At 40.7% G+C, this 27,741-nt stretch overlaps 3 protein-coding genes across 4 annotated transcripts in view; all 3 read left to right on the plus strand.

Annotated features, from left to right (window-relative positions):
• Positions 1-5,705, plus strand: part of LOC126382462 (caspase-8-like) — a 7,694-nt gene extending 1,989 nt beyond the window's left edge. For both annotated transcript variants that reach the window (XM_050032343.1, XM_050032345.1), the window contains exons 2-6: positions 456-805; positions 922-956; positions 2,593-2,698; positions 3,791-4,337; positions 4,507-5,705. In XM_050032343.1, coding sequence (XP_049888300.1) covers positions 463-805; positions 922-956; positions 2,593-2,698; positions 3,791-4,337; positions 4,507-4,654 — 1,179 coding nt within the window. In that variant the 5' untranslated portion in view covers positions 456-462 and the 3' untranslated portion in view covers positions 4,655-5,705. The remainder of the gene's footprint in view (positions 1-455; positions 806-921; positions 957-2,592; positions 2,699-3,790; positions 4,338-4,506) is intronic.
• A 1,482-nt stretch (positions 5,706-7,187) lies between these two features.
• catip (ciliogenesis associated TTC17 interacting protein) lies at positions 7,188-12,925 on the plus strand. Its single transcript, XM_050032346.1, has 9 exons — positions 7,188-7,473; positions 9,653-9,838; positions 9,926-9,981; positions 10,102-10,188; positions 11,518-11,685; positions 11,772-11,896; positions 11,996-12,072; positions 12,170-12,237; positions 12,540-12,925. Exons 1-9 carry the CDS (start codon positions 7,365-7,367, stop codon positions 12,720-12,722), a joined length of 1,059 nt encoding a protein of 352 aa, XP_049888303.1. The 5' UTR covers positions 7,188-7,364; the 3' UTR covers positions 12,723-12,925.
• Positions 12,926-17,505: 4,580 nt separating this feature from the next.
• Positions 17,506-27,663, plus strand: casp8 (caspase 8, apoptosis-related cysteine peptidase). The gene is made up of 12 exons (XM_050032342.1): positions 17,506-17,670; positions 19,580-19,736; positions 21,582-21,757; positions 21,915-22,020; positions 24,492-24,621; positions 24,709-24,764; positions 24,854-24,917; positions 25,088-25,149; positions 25,246-25,357; positions 26,184-26,311; positions 26,633-27,024; positions 27,207-27,663. Exons 2-12 carry the CDS (start codon positions 19,629-19,631, stop codon positions 27,340-27,342), a joined length of 1,470 nt encoding a protein of 489 aa, XP_049888299.1. The 5' UTR covers positions 17,506-17,670; positions 19,580-19,628; the 3' UTR covers positions 27,343-27,663.
• Positions 27,664-27,741: the final 78 nt, after the last annotated feature.

A 27,741-nucleotide genomic window follows, 5' to 3' on the forward strand; every position in this document is an offset into this window, starting at 1 on the left:
CACCAGTTTAATTGCAGGAAATGTTTATCTCACTGCCGGTAAAAAAACGAAAAAAAAAAAACAAAACGGTTTGCTCCTGCAGCCAGCCAGAGAGAAGGAGCCATTCCACACACCTGAGCCAGATGAAAAAGAGGGAGAGAAGGAGAGAGATCGAGTTTCTGTCTTTGATGAATGAAGCCTTATTGTTTTGCTGCTATTAAACAATGAGAGACATGTTTTCTCCGTTTACTTAATAGCATAAATATTCACACTACTGCGCACGGGGAGATGGAGAAAAGATTAAAGCGTCAAATTGCAGTAAAAGATGCTGTATAAAAGACAGGCTACAACTTTTTTTCCTTGTCCCCCCCTGGAATTATTCTCTAAAATTTTACTGTTTCTTGTCCCCCCCCAACTATGAAATGGGATTTTCGCCCCTGAAACTCGTTCTTTTTGTCTCTATTCCTCAATGTCAGATTCAGCATGTCGGCCAAAGACACAGTGAGACGTAATAAGACAACCATCCAGACGACTCTGTGTGGAGACCACAGGCTTGTCCTCAACAAAGTTCATGAGAACAACCTGATAACTAGTCGTGAGTACAACAACCTTAAAAGCATCAACAAAGAAGATGTAGAGGGTCACGTCGTTGAGCTGGTTGATAAGATCATGAACAAAGGAGAAGACAGCTGCCAAGCCTTCCTGAACCTTCTGCAAACTGATGACGACATTAAAACAACTTTCCCGGAGCTGAAGAACATACAGCTGAACGACCCCTGCCTTTTACCTAAGCCTGTCCAGGCTGCTTCAGTTGACGACAACAGCGGTAAGTTAAGTTATGGCATAGACATGACTCGTGTGCCAGCCATTTGTGTGTTTCACATTAAGTCTTAGAGGTTTTATGTTTGGAGGTGTAACTCTGTTTCCCTCTGATTTCCTCAGATGTTCTGCCACGAGACAACAAGAGGCGAAAGGAGGTGAGGGTTTTAACTGATGCTGAAATAACAAATGCTTGAGCCTGTGTTTTTAATTAGGCTTTGTTAAAGCTGAGGCAGGCATTTAATTTGGGGGTTAGTGGGCAAAAAAACCCATAATAAAGTCTATAATAAGGATAAATAAATAACAACATAATAATCCCATCATAAACTTTGAACATAACTTTGAAAACTTTGAACCTGATGGGAGGTCATTGCAGAGAGAGGGCGTTCCTTTTGTCTGTTCTCAAAATGCAGATGTGCGTCCCTTTAGTGAAAGCCTGATCCAATGGTGGAGAATCCTGAGGAGAAAGTTGTTATTCCAGCATTGGCATCAACTGCCTACACTGCAAAGGAACCCAAAACAGGAAGACAGACTCTTAAAAAAGAGACTCTAAACAAAAAAAATATCAGCAAAGTGTTTCAGAAATGGAGAGAAAATCTTGCTAACACATTAGCCTTATGCTAACCAGAGCCAGAAGGTAAGGAGCTCCTGGACCTCATTGTTTTCCCCAATTTGCAGACATTTTCGACTGCTGTTTTTCTTCTTTGAGTTAGCTGCTGACTACAAATAGCTACTTTTTAAATCTTCCAGCAGTGGGTCGCACTCTTATTACATCATCAAAAGGTTTATACAGATGTTGTTTCGTCATCGTTTTTCCCATTGTCTAATCGGGTGATTTGAGAGGTGGGCCTTCTGTGGTCACGATAACAAGTTTACAGTTGGCAAACAATGGAGGAGAAACTGGTGGTAGCTGTTGCTGGATACCCAGAGCTATACGGCCCGATGATAGACAGCAGGTTGTCAAACTGCCCCCGAGTCATCCTTAAATATGCCTGGACACAGCCATCATGGAGGAGAAGCTCCTGGACCAAATGGTGGTACTCCTCGTGATCCACCTTCTTTTTAGGGTCTCATGTACCCACACAGATCTCTGTTTCCCTGTGCCCAGCTAACTGTTTACTGACAGCCTCTCACCCTCGACCAGAGCTACAGCAAGTACCCTCTGCCTCAACATTTTAGAAACTAGATACAAATTACTATTAAAGAACTAAATTAAATAAATTAAAGTTAGAGGAAGGTTAGAATAAGGAGGTGAGTCCATGGTTGCCTGGCAACAATAAAAAGGCGCAGCAAGCGTTGTTGTTTTTTTTGTTTTTTTCCCATAGTGGCATTCAATTTAGAAAAAAAAGAAAAAAGCAGGCAGTGCAGCAGGCCTCGCATTTCGCAACCAGCAAAACACTTTCTGTGTGATCGGGCCTAAAACAGTTTCATCTCGTCGTGACTCTTTAATCTGAACTGGACTTTAAACAGAGAGAGAGCAGGCAAAGAGGGGCTGAGTGAATGAGCTGTTCACTACTAGCTGAATAAATCAGTGTATTGGAAACAGTGCTGGGGGGAGCTGCAGGAGGAGGATGCATTTTTAAATTCTGCTGGGATTTTTTGCCCTCTTCCAGATTTCTGCCTACCTCAGTTTTTAAGAGACACAAGACATGCTTATTATCCTGTATTAACAAATAAAGTATCAGCTCTGTCATAAAGTCATACCTCATTAGATTTTTAAGTCTTTGAGCATGAATTATTGTAATGGTTAGTTTTTTCATTATGTGTTTGTGCCAAACCGTTTCCTGTTTTCAGGATGAGCAGTATGAGTTGAACAGCCAGCCTACCGGCCTCTGTGTGATCATAAACAACGAGTTTTTCATGGATAACACATCAAGAAGCGGAACTGACAAAGATGCTCGTATGTTTCACAGTCGACAGATTCACAGTTTTACACTATTTTCCTGTTTGTTGGTGTTTAAAGCTTAAATGGACAGTTCAGATTTTTTGAAGTGGGGTTGTATGAAGTACTTATCTATAGTCAGTGTGTTAGCAACAGTAGATGTCTGTCAGTACGCCTCCAGTCTGGAGTCCGACACCAGCGCTAAAATCAACCTGTGTAGTTGTCCCTCCATTGTGACATTAGAAAGTGTCACATTTATCTTGCAAGTATACTCTTCTTTAATGTTTTGTTTACTTCCTGGATTTTTCCCACATGGAAATTCTGACCAATCAAGAGCAGGTTTCTCGCTCAAGGCATTATATCTGATCTTCTTGTAAATGCTGCCGTGAGAACACGAACCAACTCTTGGTAATTATACAACTTCGTAACAAAATTAGACCCTGATTCAGACCAAAGCAAGACAGCTCTAGGTCTGAAAGCACCCTGAGTGTCACATGACACATTTCTAAATGTTTTTTTTAAGGGTTTAGGCCAGTATGTTATCATGTAGTCGCATCAAGGATCTTTAATGAATCATGTCTGATTTAAGGATCATTTTGATATTCTCATGTACGGCGGACCAGAGTGTTTGTGCAACAGTGCAGAACCACAACATGTGGTGGAGTGTGCCAACGCTCACATCACACCTCCAGTAATTCAGGCTGTCTCTTAATTTCACCCTAAATAACCTTTAGGGGGGCCCAATATACCCTGTTCATTATTTTGAACCGGTTTTGCAGTGTCAAATCACTGACAACGAGATATAATGGCTTCAGTTCCTCGTCGAAAATCACTGTCTGACAGAAAATATTCTCAATATAGCGCACACTCAAACTGATATTGATGGTTTCAGGTATGACTTTTTTTAGGTGGCTACAGTGGGTTTTGCTGCTGACCCCGTCCACATCAGTACATTGCTTAGCGTCCATGTTGGACTCCTGCCTGCTTCTCCAAACTGCCATCTACTGTAGGTGATACACAGACTGTGGATAAGTCTCATACAACCCCACTTCAAAACATCCAAAGTATTCCTTTAACCAGGGTTTTTTTTTATTATTAAATTTCTCACAGAAAGTTTGGCGGAGGTCTTCAGCTGGCTTGGCTTCAGAGTGCTGATGTGTAAAGACCAAACCAAAGACCAGATGGATCGCGCACTGCATTGCTTTGCTGCCCAGAGCGACCTCTCTCAGCTGCAGGAGTTCAGTGTTCAGGAGTGGTCTGGCAGCGGATTCACTGATCTCCAGGAGGCTCCTAAGCACGGCGATGCCTTCATCTGCTGTATTCTCAGTCACGGACACAAGGGTGTCGTCTTTGGGATTGATTGGCAGCCCCTCGCCATTAAACAAATAACTAGAACTTTCAAGGCGACCGATCAGTCACTCCTCACCGGGAAGCCCAAAGTGTTCCTGATCCAGGCCTGCCAGGGAGGACTAAGGCAGCGAGGAGTGTTATTAAAAGATCTGCAGGCTGATGATGCTCCCTTACTGTCCAGCCCTGAAGAAGCTGATGTTCTGGTCGCCATTGCCACTGTTGAAGACCATACGTCAATTAGACACAAAACATATGGGAGTTGGTTTATCCAGAGCGTATGTCAGGAGCTGCGGGAAGGCTGTCCGAGGTAAATGTGAAACTCAGAATTGATTATATAACTGTAGATTGAAATATCCACAGTGTTTTGTAGATCTAATGATATGATCGTCATCATGTAGTGTATACTGTACACTTGACTTAATCATAATGTGCCTGAAAGGGACTGTAATATGTTATTGTTCTGTATTTTGTTCAAGGAGTGAAGACATTACCACCATCCTCCACCGAGTGAACGATGAGGTAGCCCGTAAAGAGGGAAGCAGTCAACCTGGTAAAGTGAAGCAGATACCTGAAGTGAGGTTCACCCTGAGGAAGACACTTGTGTTGTCTCCACATCACAACTGAAGCGTCAATCACTAAAAATGATGCAAACACACACGCTGTATCTTTTAGTTAAGGATGGATGATTAACTCAAGGGAAGGGTTTTCTTAAAATATGCTCTTTTGTCTTTTTTATCATTATAAAATTTTATATTTTTAAATCATCTCACTGAATTATTGTCTTTTGTATTGTCACTGATTTGTAACACAGAATAAATCTGTTTTTTGCTCCAAGTATGAGGATCACTGGAGGGTCTAGGTTTTTATGAGGCAGCATTAAGCAACACATTCTCACTCCGACCTCGTCACATATCGACGTTTGGTCATGGACTTTCCACATCCGCATACGATGTGCAAGGTACCCTGGGTGCGTTGGCTGTTGATGATCTGGGACACCGTGTCAAGTTCTCTTCTTTCAAAATACACTTTCATTTTCACAGGAAATTTAATGTTTACATACAGTATCTTTCAAAATAAACACACTATGTCGGTACAACACCATGAGTTGACGTTTTTTTCCTTCAACAACAACCACACATGGTCAGGTTTAGGAAAAAAGAACAGGGTTTGGCTTTATAATCTTATAGGACACCAACACCGCTCTCTCGGGTGAAGGTCGGTGTTTGTTGGACCCATCCACCCCTCCCGTCTGCCCAGTCGGACCTTCGCCACCTTAACTTTCGTCCTTGTCCCGCCGCGTTTCCCCCTGACACCACCGTCCAACAATGCCTTTTTTCGTTGGTTTCTGACGCTACAGGTCACTGCCCAAGCGTCGGATTGTGATAACTTCGGAGTGAGGCTCCATTAATAAAAGCTTTATGGATTTATACTGTTTCACCAGAAGTTTTTACAAACAGAAGCCCTAAATGCAGAATATTAGTGACATTTGCATAGCCAACAAACTTTTGTGTATTTATTTATTTCACCCATTTTCAACCAGGTAAATCCTGAAGGCCATTGGAAGACCAATAGTTGATTCTTTGACCGCTTTAGTTCTTTATTCTTGATAATAAGTGTATTCTTCCATCCTTTTGTATCTTTTTATGATGATTGAATAAAGAAAGTTTAGAACGTTCTCTCAATTTATTTTCTGTACTTTTGATCATGTTGGAAATATAACTAAGAATGTCAATCTCAAAGTACAGTCCCATTTCCTACACTATTTCTTTTTTCTTTTCTTTTTTTTTTAAAAGAGATTTACCGTTTCACATTTTGAGTATTTAAGCACATTATTCAGTGGTGTAAGGAAGTTACAACAGGCCCAAGTGCTCACTATTAAGAAGGGCCTGTTGTGCATGTATTGTCTTGACAGACAATAGAGACTTGACATTGGACAACATTAACGTAGATATTACCCAGCAATCATCACTGCATAGCATATCTGACAAAAATATCAAAGAAAGTAATAAATTAATCATTTGATTGAATTGTTTTTATAGTTTATTTATAGATTTTATAGCCTAGAAAGAAAAAGCATATCATTTTGTTTTTAGATAGCCACTGGCTATTTAAAAAAAATAAAAAATACAAATAAAAAAGAAAATTGACGCAGATGGATTTGCCTCTTTTTAATTAATAATATTCTCTCTTTTTATCATTTATCTTTGAACACAGGTATATTTCCAAGGTGGCAATCTGAATAGAGGTGTATCTTGTTCACGATAATACCGGTATTATTTTTAACATCATATGTAAAATTTATATCGTGATCCTCGCCATATTTCAAATTGCTAACATGTTGATGTTGTACTGTGCTGAAAGTGAAATTATCAGCGACGCTGCATTGGTTCCAAAAGGAGGAGCAGCTTCAGTAGTGTGGAATAAACTGTGGCGTCCTGAATGTTTTATGAACAGACCCGGACTTCTCAGACTCTTTTAGTGACTTACCACTGTGTCGTCAAGTAATTTTGTCATAAACCTTTGGTAATGTAAAAGTACATGACAAAAACTATATGTGAATGTGTGATAGTTGTGGTATCATAACAGCCTGTCACAGGTTACAGTGTGATGATTAGAGGAGAAATGGCAGAGCATAAAGGTCCAGATGGGAACAAAAAAACCCTCAATCATTTAGGATTTTGCTAAAAGAAGGAAATCACCTGTTGATTTATATATATAGATCCCAAGGGACATTTTTTGTATTTGGGAGCTGTTTAAATGTGTAATTTGAGGTAGATTTTTATTTAGTTGAACTATTAATATTGTATACAGAATCTGAGTTAATGTTGTTGTGTACAAACTAAAGAAATTAGAAATATTTTTTGTTTACTTTTTACTGAACATTTGAAGGCAAACTGTGAAACTAGATCACTTATGGTTGCAATTTTATGTTCTTAAATTATTAATATTTTGTTTTTTTTTTACTATTTTATCATATTGTCAAGAATATTGTTATTGCAAAAATACTCTGAAATATGGTGATATTATTTTAGGGCCATATCACCCACCCCTATTAGTTACGGTACTGTAGTTTAATTTTTAAAATTATAACATTCGGCTGCGCACATACAACCGTCTTTACGGTACTGCAGCGTCGTTGCTATGACAACTTGTCTTCTCTTCCGTATCGTAAAAGAGGCTGTGTAGACTCCGCAGCTTCTCATTAAAAGGGCTATTGCCGTTAAAATAACAAAAACAACCGAGCTGTCACCACAGAAGTCTCTCGTATGAAGCTGTCCCGACAACACTGGGACTGATTTAACCACCGGGAGTATCTGCTGTTAAACACCGGCTAATGATGGAAGCCCTGCTGGAAGACGAGACGGCTGCCGGAGCTTCAGCCGGGACTGAAGAAGAGGAGCCGAAAGCCTCTGACGAAGCTGTCAGGTTCATGTCCAGTGTTGGTGAGTCTGTCAGTAAACTCTGTAGGCTGGTTTGAAGCGTCAACAGGAAACAGAATCTGCGGAGCTAGTGCTCACCACCTGTTGGTGGCACATCTTGAGTTGGCCCAGACCAGGGTCGTAATCACCTGTTCAGCATTAGGGGGGCCATTTCCAATCACAGCCCTGATTCTCTGCACAATTAGGCCAAACCTGACCCACCGAGTTTGGTTCAGGCCAGGCTGTAATTTAACAATATTGACCTCAGGTTGGGTTCTCAACAATTCAGCAATGTTTTTTGTTTGTTTGTTTCTTCTTTGTTTATGTAGCTGGCTGTTCATGCATGAATGGCAGGAGTTTTGATGACTGAATCAAGAGTGGAAGATGGAGAAAGAGGAGGGGACTGTGACTGTTTAATTGTTGTTGTTGTTGTTGTTGTTGTTGTTTTCTTCTAGACCTGCCCCCTGCTAAGAATATTCCTAGTCGACGAATAGTCATCAATTAGGGCCATTACTCGACTAGTCGCCCGCATGTTGGTGAAGATTCTCAGTCATCCAGGTCATGGTGACCATAGGTGCTATATTGTAGGCCACTGGACTTGCTTGAGTTTCTCTTTTAGTAAAATCCTAAATGATTGAGTTGGGTTTTTTTCCACCTGGACCTTTATGCTCTGCCATTTCTCCTCTAATCATCACGCTGTAACCTGTGACAGGCTGTTATGATACCACAACTATCACACATCCACATATATGGAGTTTTTTTGTTGAGCCATGAGAGTCACGTAGGTTTACATTATCAAAGCTTTATGACAAAATCACTTGACGACACCGATTTCCGTGTGCGCACGGCGAGAGAGGAGAGGGAGAGACGCTGTGCTGCTGCCAGAGGAGCCGCTGAATGAGTTCCCTCTGAGCAGTAAGTCACTAAAAGAGTCTGAGAAGTCCGGGGCTGTTCATAAAACATTCAGGACGCCACAGTTTATGCCACACTACTGAAGCTGCTCCTCTTTGTGGAACCACTGCAGAGTCGGTAATAATTTCGCTTTCAGCCATGCTTGTTGTTGCCGTGGGTAACAGTATGACGTCGTATGCCAACAAGTCAAAATATCACAATTATCACAATATGATTTTTTTCAGTATGATATTAAAAATACTACTGGTATTATCGTGAAAGGAGATGACCCGTACCGAGGGGTGTAGCCCACTCTACTGAACCTGTCATGTAAGAGACGACAGACTTTATAAAAAAGCAGATGAAAGAGAATAAGGAGAAGTGTCGTGAGGACACACATCAGCCTTTAGCTTGTAATAAATGTTTTAAATCGCCCTTTTATAAGTTACTGCCTCGCTACAGTATGACAAATTTTATGATGTCAACTTAAAGTGAGCTTCTCCTGTTTGAGAGAGCAGCAGCCGCCACTGATAGGCTATCTATTATATCTTAAACTGCATGCAATGATATTGTTTTAAACTTCTGACTTTTTTATTACTTAGGCTGCCAACTCAGATCTGGCCAGGGACTGCGGATGAAAACTAGCCTTTTGGCTAATTCCGGTATATTTACAGTTCACTGTTCATTAATATGCATTGTCCCTGATAAATAAACAAATAAATAAATAAATAAATATATATATGTGTGTGTGTGTTTGTGTGTGTCAAAGAATCAAACAATATGACCTAACCGAGATAAACAAAAATCACAACAGACAAAACAAAGCAGAAAGAAAGAAAGAAAAATAAATAAAGGTGTAAAGGTTCACAGCAGCACAGTTCTCAGGGGGAATCAGGTATGTTGAAGAGACTATGACATATTGAGCGCATAAACCTACATGGAGATGTGTTACGAGACCTCAGTCCATGCTAGTCCATACAGTCCACTCCTAAGGGCCTGGGCCCCATCATTTTCAATATAGTCCACAAAAGTGTGAAAAACCTTGAACAGCTGGTCCTTGAGCCAGAAGCTTACAGCTTCTAAAGGTATAACTTCCATAGTGCTCCGGATCCAAAATGAATCCGTAGGAACAGTATCTGAAATCCACTGAAGAAGAACTCAGCTCCTTGGACTAAAAAGAAGCACCAACTGCAATGCTTGAACAAGAAAAAGATGATTAGTCCAAAAATCAGTCTTAAACTTCATCAAAGTTAAGTGTCTGTTACCGCCCGACACCCTAATTGTGGTTTGTGTTCTCCACTACTGCTCTCAGAGCCTGCAGAGCTGCTGCAGTGTGTGTTTCCAGACTCTCTGGTGACTGTGTCAGAGGGCGGCCGACACCTGGGGAAGTTCACTGTGACGGTGGAGTTTGCCCGTAGAGTCCAGCAGGCTTGTGTGCTGCTGCATGCTCAGAGCCAGGGAGCCATTGATGACTCCCCCTGTGGGACAACAGTGACAGGTGAGGAGAGACAGGAGCTGTAAATACCTCCATTGTTTTGTGACAGTGTAGTTTATCTTAATGTCCTGCCTTCTTTGTCCGTTTAAGCCTACCTAACAACGGACCTGGAGGTGCTGGAGGAAGATTACCATGAGTACGTCAAGGTGGGTTGTCCTGTTTCACTTTAACACACATGAAAGTGAAAACTTTGTATCATGGCACTCTCCTAATTTTCATTCTTAAACCACGTGTCTGTTTTTACTCTCACTGAATCCCCTTCTCAGCTCGAGGGCCACAGTTTGGATAAGAGGTGTCACATGGTGCAGCGTGACGGGCAGATCGTGATTGATAAAGTGACCACTGTCGGCGAGGTGAGAGCAGAAACTATGGAGTGGGCATCAACTGATTAAACAACATTAGCAGAGGTGTAGATTTGGGGGGGGGGACACAGGGGAAGTGCACATGCCCCCCAGATAAATAAAGGTAGCAGAGGACTTTTATTCTGACAGAATTAAAGAAATTTATAACATAAATTGATGCAGAAAAGGCACAAATTGGTGCACAAACAATATCCAAAATGAAGGAAATTAAAGGTTTACGCTTAAAAATGTCTGTAGGGGGTGTCGGTAGTGTAGTGGATAGTGCCAGTGCCCCACACACTGAGGCGATTCCTCTCTGCAGCGGTCGCAGGCTCGACTCCGGCTTGCGACCGTCTCTGCATGTCTGTCCCATTCTCATGAACGTGATATCTCAAGAACACCTTGAGGGAATTTCCTTAAATTTGCAGATTTTGGACACAATTGTCCCCCTGTCCTCTATTCAGTTTGCGTCTGAACACCTGGTCGAGTGTGACTTGACAATGCTGGCTGCTAAGCGCTAGCATCAGAGGCTGTGCTAGCTCTGGGGAGTCGCTGCTAGATGTTTTGTGTTGAGGTGATATTTCAAGCTTCTCCAGCATGGTGATGCAGTGGTTACTATCGTAGCCTCACAGCAAGACAGTTCTTGGTTTGAACCCAGAGTGGGGGAGCCCGTCTGTGCAGAGTTTGCATGTTCTCCCCGTGTCAGCGTGGGTTTTCTCTGGGTACTCCAGCTTCCTCCCACAGTCCAAAGACATGCAGGTTAATTGGTGACTCTAAATTGTGCGTAGGTGTGAATGTGAGTGTGAATGGTTGTCTGTCTCTATGTGTCAGCCCTGTGATAGTCTGGTGACCTGTCCAGGGTGTACCCTGCCTCTCACCCAATGTCAGCTGGGATAGGCTCCAGCTCCCTCACAACCCCTAACAGGATAAGAGAATGCATTATTTTTTCTGTGATTAATTAATCGGAATTAACGTGTTATTTTGACAGCCCTAGTTAAAACACTTCTCTGGCCATCACTCAACGTCATATCTCAGGAACAGCAGTGGAGACATTTGGTCAGATACTGAATTCGTGACTCTAATCTTGGGCGTCCACCTTGAAACTGTGCTGACTGTAGATCTTCTGTGCTGGTGGGGGGAAGATGCATGTGAAGCATCTATGTTTTTACAGACATGGATGTAAACTGTGAGAGAAACATGTGTGGTCTGCTGAGGCATGGGGCAGTAATCTGAACATCCCTCTGATAACTGTTAAAAACGGTTTCATACCAACATTAACCCTGCAAGATGTCAACAAACCTGCTGTTGTGAAGTCACTGTAAGGTGTAATTGTGGGTACAGGAGACGAAGAAGGAGAGCGTTTCTTATCCCATGTCTGTCCTGAGAGGGCTGGTTACCGAGGGGTCCAACTTGCTTCTGATGCGCCTGATCGCTCTGAGGAAGAAGATGCCAGAGCACATGACCTTCATCTCCTTCGACCAGGGATTACACGTCATCCACACCACTTTTGTAAGCGATTCTGCCAGTGAGACCTCTGGGTCATTCTGTGTGTTGTTTGAATAGTGAACTCTGATGATCTGTTTCTCTGTGGTCAGAGCGAGCTGGGCCTGAAGGAGCTGGAGGTCGGGGGTGAGTCTGTGGAGGTGTTTGGGGTGGAGAGGATTGTTCATTCGGTGGAGGACAGCCCCACCACCTGGCAGTGCTACTTCCTGGCTGATGGGTAAGCTCAATGATGACATCACATATTCAGGTTCCTGAACTTGTTGGACAGTTCTGCCTAAAACTGTGGATCAAACAGCAGTGTATGTTCTGTGATCAGGCACCTGGCCAGCAGAGTGCAGGTGGGATCACCAGTCACCATGAGGCTTCTGCAGCTGCCGTCACAGCTGGAGAAGGGTAACGATTCTCACACTCATAAAAACTGTTTATCTAATGAAACAGTCAGCTACATATATATTGTGTGTGTGTGTGTGTGTGTGTGTGTGTGTGTTAGGTTTTGAGAAGGTTCCTCTAGTTTGGGAAGAAGACATGCAGATGCACTCCCAGTTCGTGGACAGAAAGGTAACTAATGATTCAAACCGACTGTACCTGAACTCCTCCTGTACATTTTATCCTACATATATCCAGGCACAGATGCTCAAGCACCTGCCCTTTTGCTCTCTGTCTAGATAAGTGCCCTTTGTGCAAGATGTTTTTTTCTGTTTCTTTCAATCATTTTATATTTAGTTTTTTAATTGGCCCGTGGCATCAGTTCTCAATTAAGAGCATGTTGTGTGTCCGACCACTGGTCCTCCCTCTTCAACTGTACTTGTCGTCACAGCCACAACAGAATATGAATGTGTGTTGATGTCTCGTTGCGGCAGGAGGAGCTGAAGGCGGACCATGCCTCGTACCTGAGACAGCATCCAGAGATCCGTGCCCTCATATCTGACTTCCTGCAGTTTTTGCTGCTGAAGAAACCAGAGGACACTTTCCAGTTTGCCAGAGAGTACTTCCTCCCTTTTGCCTCCCGTCCTCCAGAACAAAGCTCAGAAAACACACTTTAACAGCTTCCTGTTCCCTTGTCCTTTTAACTTTATATTGGATTTTTAAACTGCATTTGGCTACGTATTTTTTCCTGAGTGACAGGTGACTAATAATATGTAATGAAACATGGTGGAGATGAACAATAACTTTCAAGCCTGAGACTTCACCTGAGCTGTGTGACCAAAAAAACAAAAGTGATCTGAATAAAATGGCGTCTTTCAAACAGTGTTTGTAATTTTGTTTTGGTACCCTGTCATTTGTATTTGGTCAGAGCAGTTAAAGCAATTGTAAAATTGTGTCACACGTCTTCAACCTGGCGCCTTTTTCTCTAAATTTTGCCAAACCTCAACAGTGGTGTTTAGTCTTGAGCCTCCCTACCTAGGCTGGCTATGGACACCAAAACCATAAGAGTCAAAGTCTCAGAGGAAAATACAGAATTAAATAGTGTGTGGACAGATTTGTTTGCTTTTACCGCCAATGCTGCAAAGTTAAAGAACCAAATAATCATAAATAGCCCACTGCAAAGAAGCCATCTTGTGGTAAAACATATTTTTGAATGCTCATTTAGACCTATTAATACAACCCATCCTCACTCCGAAGTCGTCGAAATCCGGCTCTTGGGTAGTGGCTTGCGGTGTCAGACACAGACGAGTGTCTGGTGTTGCCATTATACTTTGACAGTGCACGGCGTCAGGGGGAAATGCTGTAGGACAAGAACGATAGTTAAGGTGGCGAAAGTCCTAGTGGGGTGGGAGGGGTGGCAGTTGGGTCCAACAAACATCGACTTTCACCCGGGAGAGCGGGCCTAAACCTAAGTGCTTTTGTTGCCTTCACCCAACCACATGCATTTGTTGTTGGAGGAAAAATAAAACGACAGTTTGCAGTGTTTGAAGTGTATTTTGAAAGAAGACAATGCATGTAACTGGCAGAACTTGACACTGCGTCCCAGAACGTCAACAACCAACACACCCAGAGTACCTACATAGTATCTGGACGTGGAAGGCCCATGACCAAATGTTGATATGTGACAAGGTCGGAGTGAGGATGTGTTGATTAATGATGTCCATAGGCTAATTTAGACTTAATGCACAGAGTTACCTTAAGGCTCAAATATGTTTTGCAGCTCGAGGCAGATTTTTTAAAATTATTTTTGATCAAAAATGTCTCTCTGATAGTTAAGGTTGCTGACCCCTGCAGACAGTGAAATAGAATACCATAAAACTTAATTTAATAGCCCGGGCTATAATAGCATAAATCAGTGAAATCAACAGACCTATATTTGGGACAGTTTTTTAATTCATGTCACGCAAAACTATTGCTTATCAAAGATCGAGAAATACAGTCAAAATATTCATTTAAACCAGTAGTAATATTATTTGTATAAAATGTAGGCTTCAGATAACACATTGATTATGAATCATTCATTTGATCTAGATTAATTGAAGTTTTATGGTACCTTTCTCATTCAAGCACTTGGTTTACCATTTATACTGAAGTAATTTAAACCTTGTCTGTTTTTGTGCTTTTAAGCAAGCCACGTTCAAATCCGTCACATCAATATGTTCTTGTATGTCACTTTTCCATGCACTGAGTTTGTCTAGAGTTGATTGTGATATATGTCATGCTATATACACACATACTATACTCTATTTGTTTCCTCTAGTGTTGATAGAGGTGGTTTACTCATATGCAAACACATTTGATTACATCCCTGTTCACATTCTGTTTATTCATTTGCAGTCACAGTCTATTCCAAATCTATTCTACTTATATTACTTTATTTCACATTTTATGTACATTTACTTTTATTGATTTTCTCAACAAACAGAAAAAGAAGACAATAATCAACTCACGGGTTAGAAAAGAAATGAAGAAAGATAAACTAGACAAAACAGAAAGGAATATTGGGGCATTCATGTTGGATTCTTGGAAAGGTATTTAATTTTACAGATAGTATCCAGTATGACCTGCCACAGTTGTTCCTCATTATGAACTATTTTGTCCCTACTTTTTATGTTTTAAATTCTGATTTTATGTCCAATGTGTGATTTTCATTTTATAATTGGCATTTTTGGAGGAACCCTGAGATCCATCCAGCTTTATTTCACATTTCATTCATATTTTATCCCCGTTTTTTTACTTGCACTGTTTTATGTTTTAATTCTCCTTTTATGCTTACTGTGTGATTTTCACTTTATAAATAGCATTTTTGTTTTGGAGGAACCCTGACACCCACGACTTGATAACTTCTGCTGCATTCAGGCGCTCCTCGGATGTTCCGACTTCCCAGTTTGCGAGCTCGTTCTTCCGACCTTGGTGTGTTCAAGAACCTTCAAGTCGTAATCTGAGTGAAGACGGTGTATTGTATGTTAGTAGTCAGAGCCTTTAACATCCCAGTGAAGGTTCATGTTGCTATCCAAGTATGGTGAAACAGTTATTTCCTCCAGTTTTAACATTCTGTTTATTATTTGTAATAACAGTGTATCCTAAATTTATATTACTAGTAATACTGCTTTATTTCACATTTCATTCATATTTTATCCCCGTTTTTTTACTTGCACTGTTTTATGTTTTAATTCTCCTTTTATGCTTACTGTGTGATTTTCACTTTATAAATAGCATTTTTGTTTTGGAGGAACCCCGACACCCACGACTTGATAACTTCTGCTGCATTCAGGCGCTCCTCGGATGTTCCGACTTCCCACTTTCCGAGCTCCTTCCTCCGATTTTGGTGTGTTCATGAACCTCTAAATCGTAATGTGGGTGAAGAGGAGGTGTTGTATGTTATTACTCGGAGCATTTGACATCCCAATGAGGATTCATGTTGCTCTCCGCGTATGGTGAAACAATTATTTCACCCTGTGACCCACGACTTTCGATACCTTCTGCTGCATTCAGGCACTCCTCGGATGGTCCGACTTTCCAGGTTGCGAGTTCGCACTTCCGACTTTGGTGTGTTCAAGAACCTTCAAGTCGTAATCTGGTGAAGAGGATGCGTTGTACGTTACTGCTCGCAGCGTTTAACATCCCAGTGAAGGTTCATGTTGTTATCCGAGTATGGTGAAACAGTTTGAAGTTTTATATTACAGAGTGATTTTGTCCCAGACTTGTTGTTGCACCAGTACATCCCCAAAAAACAACAAAAAATATCTTTAAATGACTAATGCAAGTAAATAACTCTTCTAAATAATTTAGGTCACTCCACCTGGACAACACGTTAATTTTGCTTCACAATTTTAGTCACAAAAACTGATTAAAAATACAAATACAATTCATATGAACATTTTTATGTCTTTGTTCATTTATTTACGTATTTAGTTCAGTTATTTGGATCCCTATTAGTCACACACAAGCAAACATTACAGTATAGTGTAAAACAAGTACATAATTAAAAAAAAAAACATAGCTAAAAGAAACAAAATACAACATAAAAGACAGGAAAATTACAAAACAATAATAAAAAAAACCCCATAAACAAACAAAACAAAACAAAAACATTTGCAATAACAGCCTATCCCAAATTTATATGACTTATACTACTTTATTTCACATTTTATTTCTATTTTATCCCTATTTTTTCTAAACTTGCACTATTTTAAACAGGAAAACTACAAAACAATAATCAGAAAACATAAGCAGGAAAAAAACAATAGATGAACCACAATAAAACTACTGATGTCATTTGAAAATAGGGACATGAATCACACAGATAAGATAAGATAAGATAAGATAAGATAAGATACACCTTTATTGATCCCACAATTGAGAAATTCCAGTGTTACAGCAGTCAAGGGTAAAGAATCAAATTAAAGATTTCAATATTTAAAAAAAACTAGGCATGCAGAAATACATACATAAGCACAGACACATGGAAGGTGGTAATAACAGTACAATGTAAAAGGATATGAGTGTAACAGGTTTAGACTTTCCCAGCTGTTTAGGGTGTTCATGCTTTAACATACTTTTGAAAACAGATGCAGATAATGACATTTTTACAGTGTTATCAGTCTCTGCAAACCACACTACAGCTTATACATTTAAATTTACGTTTTTACTCTTTATAAGATGTTTTTTATAGTCTAATATGTATGAATAAAAACACAATAGGAATAAGGTCCCAGAATCTCTTGATGAGCATAATACATTTTACATTATACACAACACAAGCATTGCGGAAGTGAGCTTCAGAAGACTGTAGCTAGCCTATGTAAACAACCTAACACCATATATATATATATCTTTATTTACAGACTCCAGGTCCAATGATAAAAACAGACAACAGGTTACTAACAAACAGACAAACAAACAATATAGACAGCACTATGTCTGTCCACACACAAATTAAAAAAGGTGCAGATACATACTACACATGACATGCAATATGTGAATTAACATAAAGATTACTACCATCAAATGAGCATTTACTTTCTGTTTCTGCATATATGACGTTAACTCGGCAACTCGTATCCCAAGCGCCGACTTTCCGAGTTGTTGCTCCGACTTGAGGTGGTTTTGTTTTTCCCAGTTGCGAACTCGTTTCTCCGAGTTCTCCGACACCACTTGGATGCTAGAAACGTAAGTCTGACTTCAAAATAAAAGTGTTAAACTACAAAAAAGATACAAGGAAGAGATGGAGACAGCGAAATACAAAGAAAATTGTTACATAATAATAAAAATCAAGATGTGGGACAATTGCGTGGACTGATCTCGGACCACTTCATGTCGGACAATCCGAAGTGCGATTTTGTTTTGAAGTCGCAAAACGGAAGTCGCCGTCTCTATAAAATGGCGTTCAATTTCTCTCGAAGTGAAACTACAGAGTTGAGGAGGAAGCGGCCGCACCGGTAACCGAAGAACTGCTACGATTAAGACAAGAGTTTGTGATTTTTTCGCTCTATATAAAGATTAATTATCGTCTGAATAACAGAAGACGCACCTTTTTTTGCTTCTTGGACGCGAGGACGTAGGGTAAGTTGACTCTCCTGCTCATTGATAACGTTACAACTTTGGCTAACTTTAAAGGACGTAAGCTAACGTCTCTCGAGTAACCTAGAAGTTTGGCTGTTGACCATTTTGTAATGTTAAACTAATTTGACTCAAGTTACAGTGTTGTCGTTGTTGTCGTTGTTGTGCCGTCCAGACTTAAGTTGAAACTTTTTAAACACTTTATGAAGTCAAACAAACGTCATGGCCGGTGTTTTCAGTGACGTCACCGCAGCATGAATACGTTTTAGCCATAAAAATAAAGTAATGTAATTTTATTTCAATGGTTTTAGCGCTTGGATTTCACTCAGTGACTAAAAAAACAAGATTAATATAATAATGGTTATAACAGTACATGTTATATATTCAGTACCAGATAATACAGTGGTTTTCAAAAGGCAAATACAAAACAACATAAGGAAAAGGCAGTACGTTAGTAATAGGGCTGGGCGATACGTCTTTAAGTTATATCTTGATACACGACGTACATATTGATATTATATATCCTCAAAAGCACTTAATTAATGCAAGTACTGGGAGACAAAATCCAACATAACAATATTTCTGACCAAAAACCCTCTGTGATACAAAAAAGTTGAGATTTTTGGTCAATAATCATCAATAATGTGGATATAACGACTAAGTGGGTAAAGGCAAGTGTTAACATAAATAAAAAATAGTAAGTTGATAAATTTACATCACTTTACTGTAATGCAGCCTTTAAAACAAGGGGGAAAAGACATCATTTATGCCATATCACCATACAACAATAACCAAAATTTAAGACGATATATAGTCTCCTCTTATATCTTCATATTGCCCAGCCCTAGTTAGTAGTAGGAGTTGTAATTTATTCTGGTCTTTATTAACAATTTAAATCATTAAAAAACAACAACAGGGCATTTGATCAGGGGCGTAATAACAGACATTGTAGCAGGGTAGTTGTACTGGGGTTCATGGGGTGAGGGGGCCCATAGAGAGTGGGCCCTCCAACTATATGTTAGGCAGATTACGGGCTCTTGTGAGTATTTTAAATTGCCACCTTAGAAATATGCCTGTGTTAAAAAAAAAATGCAATTAATTAGAAATGGTGCCATGTGCTGTATATACATTTGAAAAGGCAGACCCATCTCCATCATGGTTTCCTTTTCCCCCTTTTTTTGGTAAAATAGCCAGTAGCAGTCTAAATTAAAATATATGGTATAAAACATAGAATATATGCTTACTCTTCATGAACTATAAATAAGGTATAAAAAACTATAATGAAATGAATAATTCCTCATTTTCTTTGGTAATATTGTCATATACATTATGCAACAATGATTTGAATATCGCATTTGATAATGAAGTTTTCAACATGGGGGTCTTTTGGTGTTATCCGATGTCAACTCTTTATTTAATCATATGACGATAAGTTTATACGGTAGCAAGTTAAGGTGCATAACAAGTAACTAGCATGCCTTATGGCCTGTCATAATAACGTGCACTGGGGCCCGTTGTAGCTATCAGTGCCACTGCATTGGATAAAAGGAAAACAAACACTGACTGAAAAGGTGAATGCTGAGGCTCAAGCTTATTATACCCACCCTTATATATAGTTCATTATAGTGTTCATTAATAAGCAATTACAAATACATTTTAGTCTTAAACCTAAACCTTAAACTGAAAGTATTTTAAAAGTAATTAGTGCTCTAACAATATTTTTAAAGTTATCTTACTGTACTCTCTGGTATGTTTATGACTTATGGTGTGAGTAAATATCTCTATAATATTCAGCCACATCAAGTGTAGAGGTGGTTTTTGGTCATTCAAACTCATGTTAATGTTTCACTTGTTTGAGTTTCCCCAACAAATGCTCACTTTTCCTTTTCACCGCCTGTCTTTCTCTACCCAGTGTGCAGTGAGCTTAGCAGCAGGCCTGTGTTGGAGGGAGTGTGTCTGTGATGGACCGGCTGAAGCTTTCCCGTATAGACGAGGAGCTGGAGTCCTCTGAGGTGGCAGCTCTCTGCTTCTTGTGTCGTGATGTTGTCAACAAGAAACGTCTGGAGGGGGTGAGCACCACGTAGCTTGTACTGTTGCCTTTGCACTTGTCTCTACCCTATGTCTAAGTGGAGATGTCTCATTGACCAGCAGCCGTGGACGATTTTTGTTTAGGTTTTACATTTTTTGTGCCTCTACGGCGGCGATAGCTGCAACCAGAGGCATTAACACGTCCTCAAGGAATCAAGAACGAAGTGATTAGAATTTGTTGGTTGGAGGTCAAAGGCTAAGGTCACTCAAAAAACATGTTTTTGGCCATAACTCAAGAATTCTCACAAATCTTCTTTAAAAGCAAACTAAAAACATAACTTTTTTTCGTTAGGTTTCTAAGTGTGTTTTAATTTATTTTAGGAAGTTAGGGTTATTACTGTTATTATCTCCCCTTTTTTTTTAGAATAATGATAATGATAGTACATCTGTGTCCTGCTTGTTTCTATATATATAGTACTTTATTATCCTATATTTCTTCTCACAAAAGTCTAATAGGATAAAATGATGACGTGGTGACATTCTATTTTTAAAAAGAAAAATAAAAATACACTTGAACACCTAACTGTGCACTTGTGAAAAAAGGTACATTTATAGTTTTTAGAGCTGATTCAGACTTGATTTTAGGTACAATGAGTAGACCTTTATTTGATGATCTAAGGGGTGTCTCTGGTGTGCACTCTGTGAGCATGTCAGTTACCTTCATTTGAAAGTTCCTAATCACCAAAACAACCTCAGAGGTACAACTAGGCATTATAAAAATGAGAGAGGGTCATGTTGTTTCATAGCAGCTAGTCCAAGTACACAAAGCCCAAGTTCATTGCAGTTCATTAAAAATCCTGAGGTGGGCGATATTGTACAGCCTGATGAAGGATCTCCTCTGGCGCACAGAGCCCATTCATGCATTCACATACAGTAGTAACCACTCTGTGTTAAAATCTCCCTTGTCCTCTTATATTAACAACAGTGTGATAATAAAGAACAATTAAATAGTCTAGATCAAGGATACTCACCTTGCACTGCCCTGGGGCCACGTTGGCAAAGTGACAGGAGGCCAGGGGCCAGTCAGCAGGGGCGTGTCTATGATTTGAGGACACTTGGGGCTTAGCTCAGACCTCTGTCCAGTCATTTGACACTTTTTTTATGCACTCTGGCACCTTAAGCTACTTTCACACCGCTGTGTGGTAACTCCTCCAGTTATTTCACTGAGGGGAAGGTGGCATAGGGGAAGCACTTTTCAACATAGTGGTCAGGGTATGAAGCAGCTGCCGCCCATGTGAATGCACACAGATTTTGCCATGTTGTGCAGAGTTCATTGTGTTGAATTTCTGGTGGTAGCTGCCTTGTTTGGGATGATCTAATAGAAGGGGGCAGGTATCACTTAAGAAAAAGACAACAAGATGGAGGAGCTGATAATGTTGGTGTCTGAGGCTGATTCTAAAGCCAATATTGTCCAATACTGATGAAGTGCTGATGTTGTCATGCATCCCCACGGTTTAATATTGATATACTGCCAAGCCATAGCCTATTATATGAAAAACAATTGAAAAAACTGAGGTTGCCACAACAAGCAAAGCCACGTGTGCGTCAGTCACACCATGACAAGCGCAAATAAAATGCCAGAGCTGGAAGACCTTCCTTGCTTCATAGTTAGATTAATAGAATTTTTAAAGGCTTTTCCAAGCAAAATTCACAAAGTCATAGAGACAAAGTTATTAAAGGAAACAAGGGGACTCCAAACACCACTTGGTTTTACCTCAACATACAGTTTTTGTGACGGTGTTTTGAACCGTCGCAGCATTTTGTTGCCTCTCACTGTTTGTCCTCTCAAAGGTGTGTTTGTATGTTTCTTTGTTGTTCTCAAACAGATCACTGATGCAAAAAAGCTGTTTGTGAGACTTGAAGAAATGGCTCTGTTGGACAATCATTTCTTCCTTCGTCAGCTGTTGGAAACTATCCGTCGAGCTGATCTCCTGAGCCTGCTGGAGACAGACAGCATGCAACCAGAAGAGACCGACGCCTATCCCATGCTGTCACAATACAGGTACATGTAGAGGCAAAAAGAAATCTACTGTAACTGGACGAGATAATGGTACGTCAGCATTACGATACAGTTTTATTCCCCAAATATTTAGTTTTTGTTTGTTGTTTCTTTGTCTGTCCCTCTCCTCTCCTCTTTCTCCTCCTCTGCTCTCTGTCAGGGTGATGCTGTACAGAGTGTACGAGGACATGACGCGGGAAAATCTTGAAAAGATGAAGTTCCTGTTGAGCAGCAAACTGGGCAGAGGACAAATTGAGGCATGCGATGTAAGAACACACCCATCCCACATGCCCACACCCAGAGTTATATAAGAAATTATGACATGTAGACCTCAGTTTTAACTTTTAAATAAAGAACATGATATGACTGTAAACACACAGTTAAACGGGGGTTATTCAACTATATTGTTCAGGGGGCACATTTTCAGAGAGCTAAGGGCCTGAGGGCAGACATTAACCTGAACTATTATTCTCATTAGGTATGTACGCGTAACACAACATGCCATCACATTTTAAAAACCTTATTTCATTACAACCCAGTTTGCACACACTGTTTTCATTTTTACAGCCTGTCGTGTCTGCGCTGTGTAAACAGCCTGCAGTTCAAAGTTTCACTGAATTTTTCTAACATGACTTTTGGTCTCAGCTGAGTCATTCATAGCCTCCCAGTTGCACCAAGGAGTGCAGAGTTTAATCATTTTAACAGGATCTGGTGGCTCATTTGTAAGACAGTAGGATTCATTCTAAAAATGTACGTACGGACAAAAGCCAGAAATGATGTGTGCCAACAGTTTCTACAATCAGGCCTCCACCTCCCATCTGCATCGCCATTTTCCTGTCTCCGAAATGTTTGTAATCATCAGTCAAAGTTTCTCCAGTCAAATCTGTTTTTATAGATCACAACTTTTGTGGGAAGTGGCTTACGCCTCTTTCAGGCCTTGTTCTGTGCGTACAAGTGTTTATAAATGAGTCCCTAGTCAGTGCAGACAGTTTATTTTTGGCAAAACTTTGTTGAAACATGTAGATTAAAGTGATTTTGATGAAATATCACTATCATATTGTTCCTGACGAAAGCATTTGTAACACATAATGCATTCAGGAACTGTTGGAAATTTGAAAATCCAACAATTGTTTCTGATTTTACAGTTTCTTGCTATAGTAAATGGTTTCATTTTGGCTATTCTTTTTAAAGAAAACATGCCTTTCAAACCATAGACTGTATAAAATAATTGGTTTGGTTGGTCGGTTTGTGGACTACCATTTTAAAGCCTCAAGTTCAGCATTTCAGCTGTCGCCATCTTGTTTTTGGAGCCAGAAGTGAACATATTTGGACAAGAGATTGGAGCTGTGGAGGAGTGAGGGGTGAATCTGACTCAAACTGTGGTGACACCTCACAAACAGCCTGTCACTCTAAGTGGCTCCGCCCTTACTTCTGCTAACTTTAAAATAAAAATGTAAATGAGTGAAATTGAAATTCACCCCTCGTACATTTGTCATGAATGTTGAAATTAGCTATACGCCTCCACGCTGAGGCATTATATTTATGGGTTGTCTGTATGTACGCACATCTCATTCTTGTGAACGCAATATCTCAAGAGGGCCTTGAGGGAATTTCCTTGAATTTGGCACAAACGTCCACAAAGGTCACTGAACTCACAAAATGTATTTGGCCATAACTCAAGAATTCATACTTGAAGGCTCAGGCTGTTATTCAACATCATAATTCAAGAACAGAGGGGATACATTTGGTCAGATAATGTATTGATGATACTAATCTTGGGTGTCCACTAGGGCTGCTTGATTATGGAAAAAATCATAATCACGATTATTTTGGTCATAATTGAAATCACGATTATGCGGCGCACGTGATAACTTATATTGTTTACACAACGGCATATTTGCGACAGTGAAATTGCATCTGCAGTTCTCTGTCGTTTATTTTTATAGTTATGTCCTGTTGTTTGTAATATTTATGATTATTTAGTTCACTTAATCAATTCATATTTCTATTAGTACTGTTTGACTGATCATCAGTTACTTGAATACACTGTCATCCGTCACTGTCATCTCTCTGCGGTTCAGGTGATGTGACATATCATCCGCTGCGCAGAGAATTGTGGGGTAGACTAGCCAGAAAACATGCTGGCTTGCATACTGCAAAGTTGGACCGGATGTAGTAGAACATCCTGGTATATTTGGCATACTGCATTTGACCTACTATGTGTTGGGACATGCTAAATGTTTTTATAGATAGTTTTTTTATGCCCAAAGGGAAAATCAACGGTCCAGCAGCTCACATAAAACAACAACCGCCATACTACCATACTATATAGTATGGTTATATGGGTATTGAAACACACAGCTGGAAATGAGTTAATGTTTTACCGCTTACGGTTCCCTCGTCTCAAAGTCAGTGGGGTTTTGGTTAGATGCCTGAAATAAGGTCTGTGGTTAACACAAGCTTGAGATACTTACACATTCTGTTCCACAGCATAAAATACATCAGTAAATACCCCACTCGTGAACTTTGAAGCTTCTACGTGTCTTAAAAAAGGCTGTTGCCAACAAGTGGCTAACTGAGACTTCAGAACATCTTTGCAGTCTTGTTGTGGCGGTGACATTGGGTCTTGCGACCATGTGTAGTTTGGTTATAGCCTAACACAGAAACAAACAGATATACACACAGAAGATTTGCGATGCAGCTGCAGGCACAAACAGGTCTTCTCTGTTAATTACAGACAGCACTGGATGTGTTTGCCGAAATGGAGAAAAAAAGTTTGCTGTCAAACACAAATCTCAAGGAGCTGCATGCGGTGCTGCTGGAGCTGGATCAACAACTGGCACTGACTGTGCAGCAGCACATGGAAGGTACGAGACAAACTTACACACACAGGCACGTGAACATTTAAATGTTTTATTACAATAAGTTTTATGAAATGATTGTACTGTTTTCAGGGAGAACCCAGCAGCATCAAACCCCAAGACCTTTACGTGTCAGCATGGATCACCAGGTGTGTGTATAAATCTGTGTTTGTGTACACTTAATCCTATAATGAGCCAGTTTAATGAGGACTGGGACTCACTGGTTTTCTTCCTACAGAGGGTCAATGACACCCGACAGCCATCACCGCCTGTTGTGTCGATATCTGAGACCCAGCCCAGCGGTAAGTCTCCCCTCCCAAGACTTCCCTTTCAATAGAACACACAGCCATTGAATAATCACCCATGATGAGTAGCCTTCCACCCGTCTCACTGCTGCACATATTCACTCTCATGCTGTTATTTTTATCGCACACAAACAAGGGATGTATGTTTTGCCATTTTTGTTCTTCAGATAACCAACGTGTTTGCTCCGATGCACAACCAGCGACGGAGTCCTCCTCCCTTCTTGATCCAGTAAACCATTCACACAAACGCACACACCTCTCATTCATTTATTTAGGATACCATTCATGTTATGATATGCCTGTTTGATGTGCTTGTGCCCTTTAGACTGAGTACTACGCCCTGACTCATATCCCACGTGGTTTGTGTGTGGTCATCAACAATGAGGACTTCCCGGGAACTGACCTGGGAAAACGAAGAGGGACTCAGGAGGATGCGAGTATGTATTCTTGTATTTCAACCAGGGCTGCACGATGAATATTTATCGTGATCACGATTTTGGCTTCACACAATCAAAAAATTAACTGTGGTATTGATGTTCAAAATGCGTACGTCGCTCATGGAAAACCCCACTGCAAATCAAATTGCTCCTAAGTGCCCTGACACACCAAGCCGACAGTTGGCCGTCAGTCAGTGTTGGGCTGTTGGTGAGCATCCATGGCCCTCGTCGCTGCTGTGTCACCTGCACCGTTCACCCTCAGTGGCGCTAGTCCACCTTTTTTACGTCAATTCAGCATGTTATATTGGCCTCAATAAATGAAATCACATTTCACGGGCAAACGATAAATATGCTATAACGGCTTCCCCGTTGAAACAGTACTCTCATTACAGCATACACTCTCATTGATATTGAGTTTTTTAGGTGGTTAAAAATATATTCTGCTGCAATACATTGATTAGCTTCCATGTCGGCATTCCTGCCTGCTTCTTCAAACTGGTAGCATGCCAACCACTAATCACTGTGGGTTATACACTGACTATGGATAAGTACCTCATACAACCCAACTTCAAAAAAACCTCCAAACTATCCCTTTAAATGTGAAAGTGCAATAAAAATGTTTGGTTCCTAAAATCAGTGAATAATTGTAATAAATAACCATAATCGTGCAGCCCTGATTTGAACCATGTGATCTGATTTGTTTATGCTCTGTTTATTTACTAGTTACCCAGCATCCTTCAGGGCCGCTCAGAGTTCGTACTTACTGCTTACGTCATGATCACGTGCCTGCACGCTTCAGTTTGTCTCTCTCTTTTATGTGACACAGAGGCTCTGCGCGCACTGTTCACCAGCCTTGGCTTCACTGTGGTGGTATACGACAACTTGACTGCAGGAGACATGAAACGTGAACTGCAAAAGCTGGGCTCGAGGAATTTTTTGGACGATGATGCCTTGGTGAGCAGCGTCACACACCCTCAGAGCTGTGACATCAGTCACTAATGTATAGATACAGTTGGTGTAAGTCATAGTTAGGGGGTGTGGTGAGGGCAGAGTCGGCGAGGGGGAAAACCGTCAGTATGTTTACCATAGCCCTGTCAGACACCTTGTTTTGTAAAGCGCAGTTAACCCTCTGTGATCAATTGTAAATAGCTTGTGTACAGAATCATCTCATGATTAACTTCAGCATTATTAATAAAGTGTCATGGAAATTATATCTAAAATCCAGGTTAAATTGAGTGATACCAATTTGTAAAAAGCGTGTGCTCCTGATCATAGGTGGTATGCGTGCTGTCCCATGGATTAAAGGGATATGTCTTTGGGACTGATGAGCAGCCAGTGTACTTGCAAGAACTGACCTCGCCCTTCACCGGCGTGGCAGCTCCCACCTTGGCAGGAAAGCCCAAATTGTTCTTCATCCAGGCATGTCAGGGACTAAAATACCAGAAAGGATCCGTGCCGTGTCCCCCAAGGCCACAGCAGGAGGACTGGGACAAACAGACCCCCCTGGAAGAAGACGCAGGTCGCGTGGATGGCGAGACGGTGCCTTCAGATGCTGACTTCCTGCTGGGCATGGCCACTGTGCAAGAGTGCAAGTCCTTTCGACACATTTACGACGGGACCATCTACATCCAGGAGCTGTGCAGGCAACTGATGAAGGCAGCAGAAAGGTGAGAGACGCCCCCTTGCAGAGTTTAGGATGATGCTTGTTGGGCCTTTTGTCTACTCGCTGTGGATGTCTGTTTTGACGTTGGACGCTTCTGTTGAGGTTTTCGAAAGAAACATAGTTTATGATGTCACACTCTGAACATGGTGTATGATCTGTAATGTGTTTCTACTGTTTTCTGTGCAGCTCAGAGAACGATGATGTCCTCGCTGTGCTGACTCGTGTCAACAGGGAGGTCAGCAGAAGAGAATATGCAACCCACAAACAAATGCCAGAGCCCAAGTACACCCTCACCAAGAAGCTTGTCCTCAAGCTAGTGTGAGCTGACTGAGACCAAGTGCAATGCTGAAACTGTGCCAGATTCAGATCGACGTGGATGTGACTGGTCTACAGTGTGTATGACTGTGGCTGTATGTGTGTATGTGTATGTTTGTGTGTGTGTGTGTGTGCGTGTTTTCAATCGGCTGCTTTGATGAATTTGAATGTCAGCATCTTCATAGAATCTGTTGTCTCTTGATACACCAAACAAAAAAAGCATCATGGCACATAAAATGTTACAGAAGCCACTCAGAGAAAATGCCCTTCCTGAGATGTTCATCATGATTCCAGTGTCATATCAAGAAAATAAACATTATTCAGAACATTTCTTTGTGTCACAGAAACATTGATCACAGCAGAGCTAACCCTCCCTCCACATTTTTATGCCTCCGCGTAGCCGGAG

Source organism: Epinephelus moara, chromosome 21, assembly GCF_006386435.1.
Source record: "Epinephelus moara isolate mb chromosome 21, YSFRI_EMoa_1.0, whole genome shotgun sequence".
Classification (NCBI taxonomy): domain Eukaryota; kingdom Metazoa; phylum Chordata; class Actinopteri; order Perciformes; family Serranidae; genus Epinephelus; species Epinephelus moara.

Excerpts from the sequence above, each read along its gene's own strand:
- catip (XM_050032346.1), top strand. The coding sequence starts at position 7,365 with ATGATGGAAGCCCTGCTGGAAGACGAGACGGCTGCCGGAGCTTCAGCC. Across the intron at positions 11,686-11,771 it reads ACGTCATCCACACCACTTTT|AGCGAGCTGGGCCTGAAGGA; the intron begins GTAAGCGATTCT and ends CTCTGTGGTCAG. Across the intron at positions 11,897-11,995 it reads TGCTACTTCCTGGCTGATGG|GCACCTGGCCAGCAGAGTGC; the intron begins GTAAGCTCAATG and ends TTCTGTGATCAG.
- casp8 (XM_050032342.1), top strand. The coding sequence starts at position 19,629 with ATGGACCGGCTGAAGCTTTCCCGTATAGACGAGGAGCTGGAGTCCTCT. Across the intron at positions 19,737-21,581 it reads ACAAGAAACGTCTGGAGGGG|ATCACTGATGCAAAAAAGCT; the intron begins GTGAGCACCACG and ends GTTCTCAAACAG. Across the intron at positions 24,918-25,087 it reads ATCTGAGACCCAGCCCAGCG|ATAACCAACGTGTTTGCTCC; the intron begins GTAAGTCTCCCC and ends TTTGTTCTTCAG.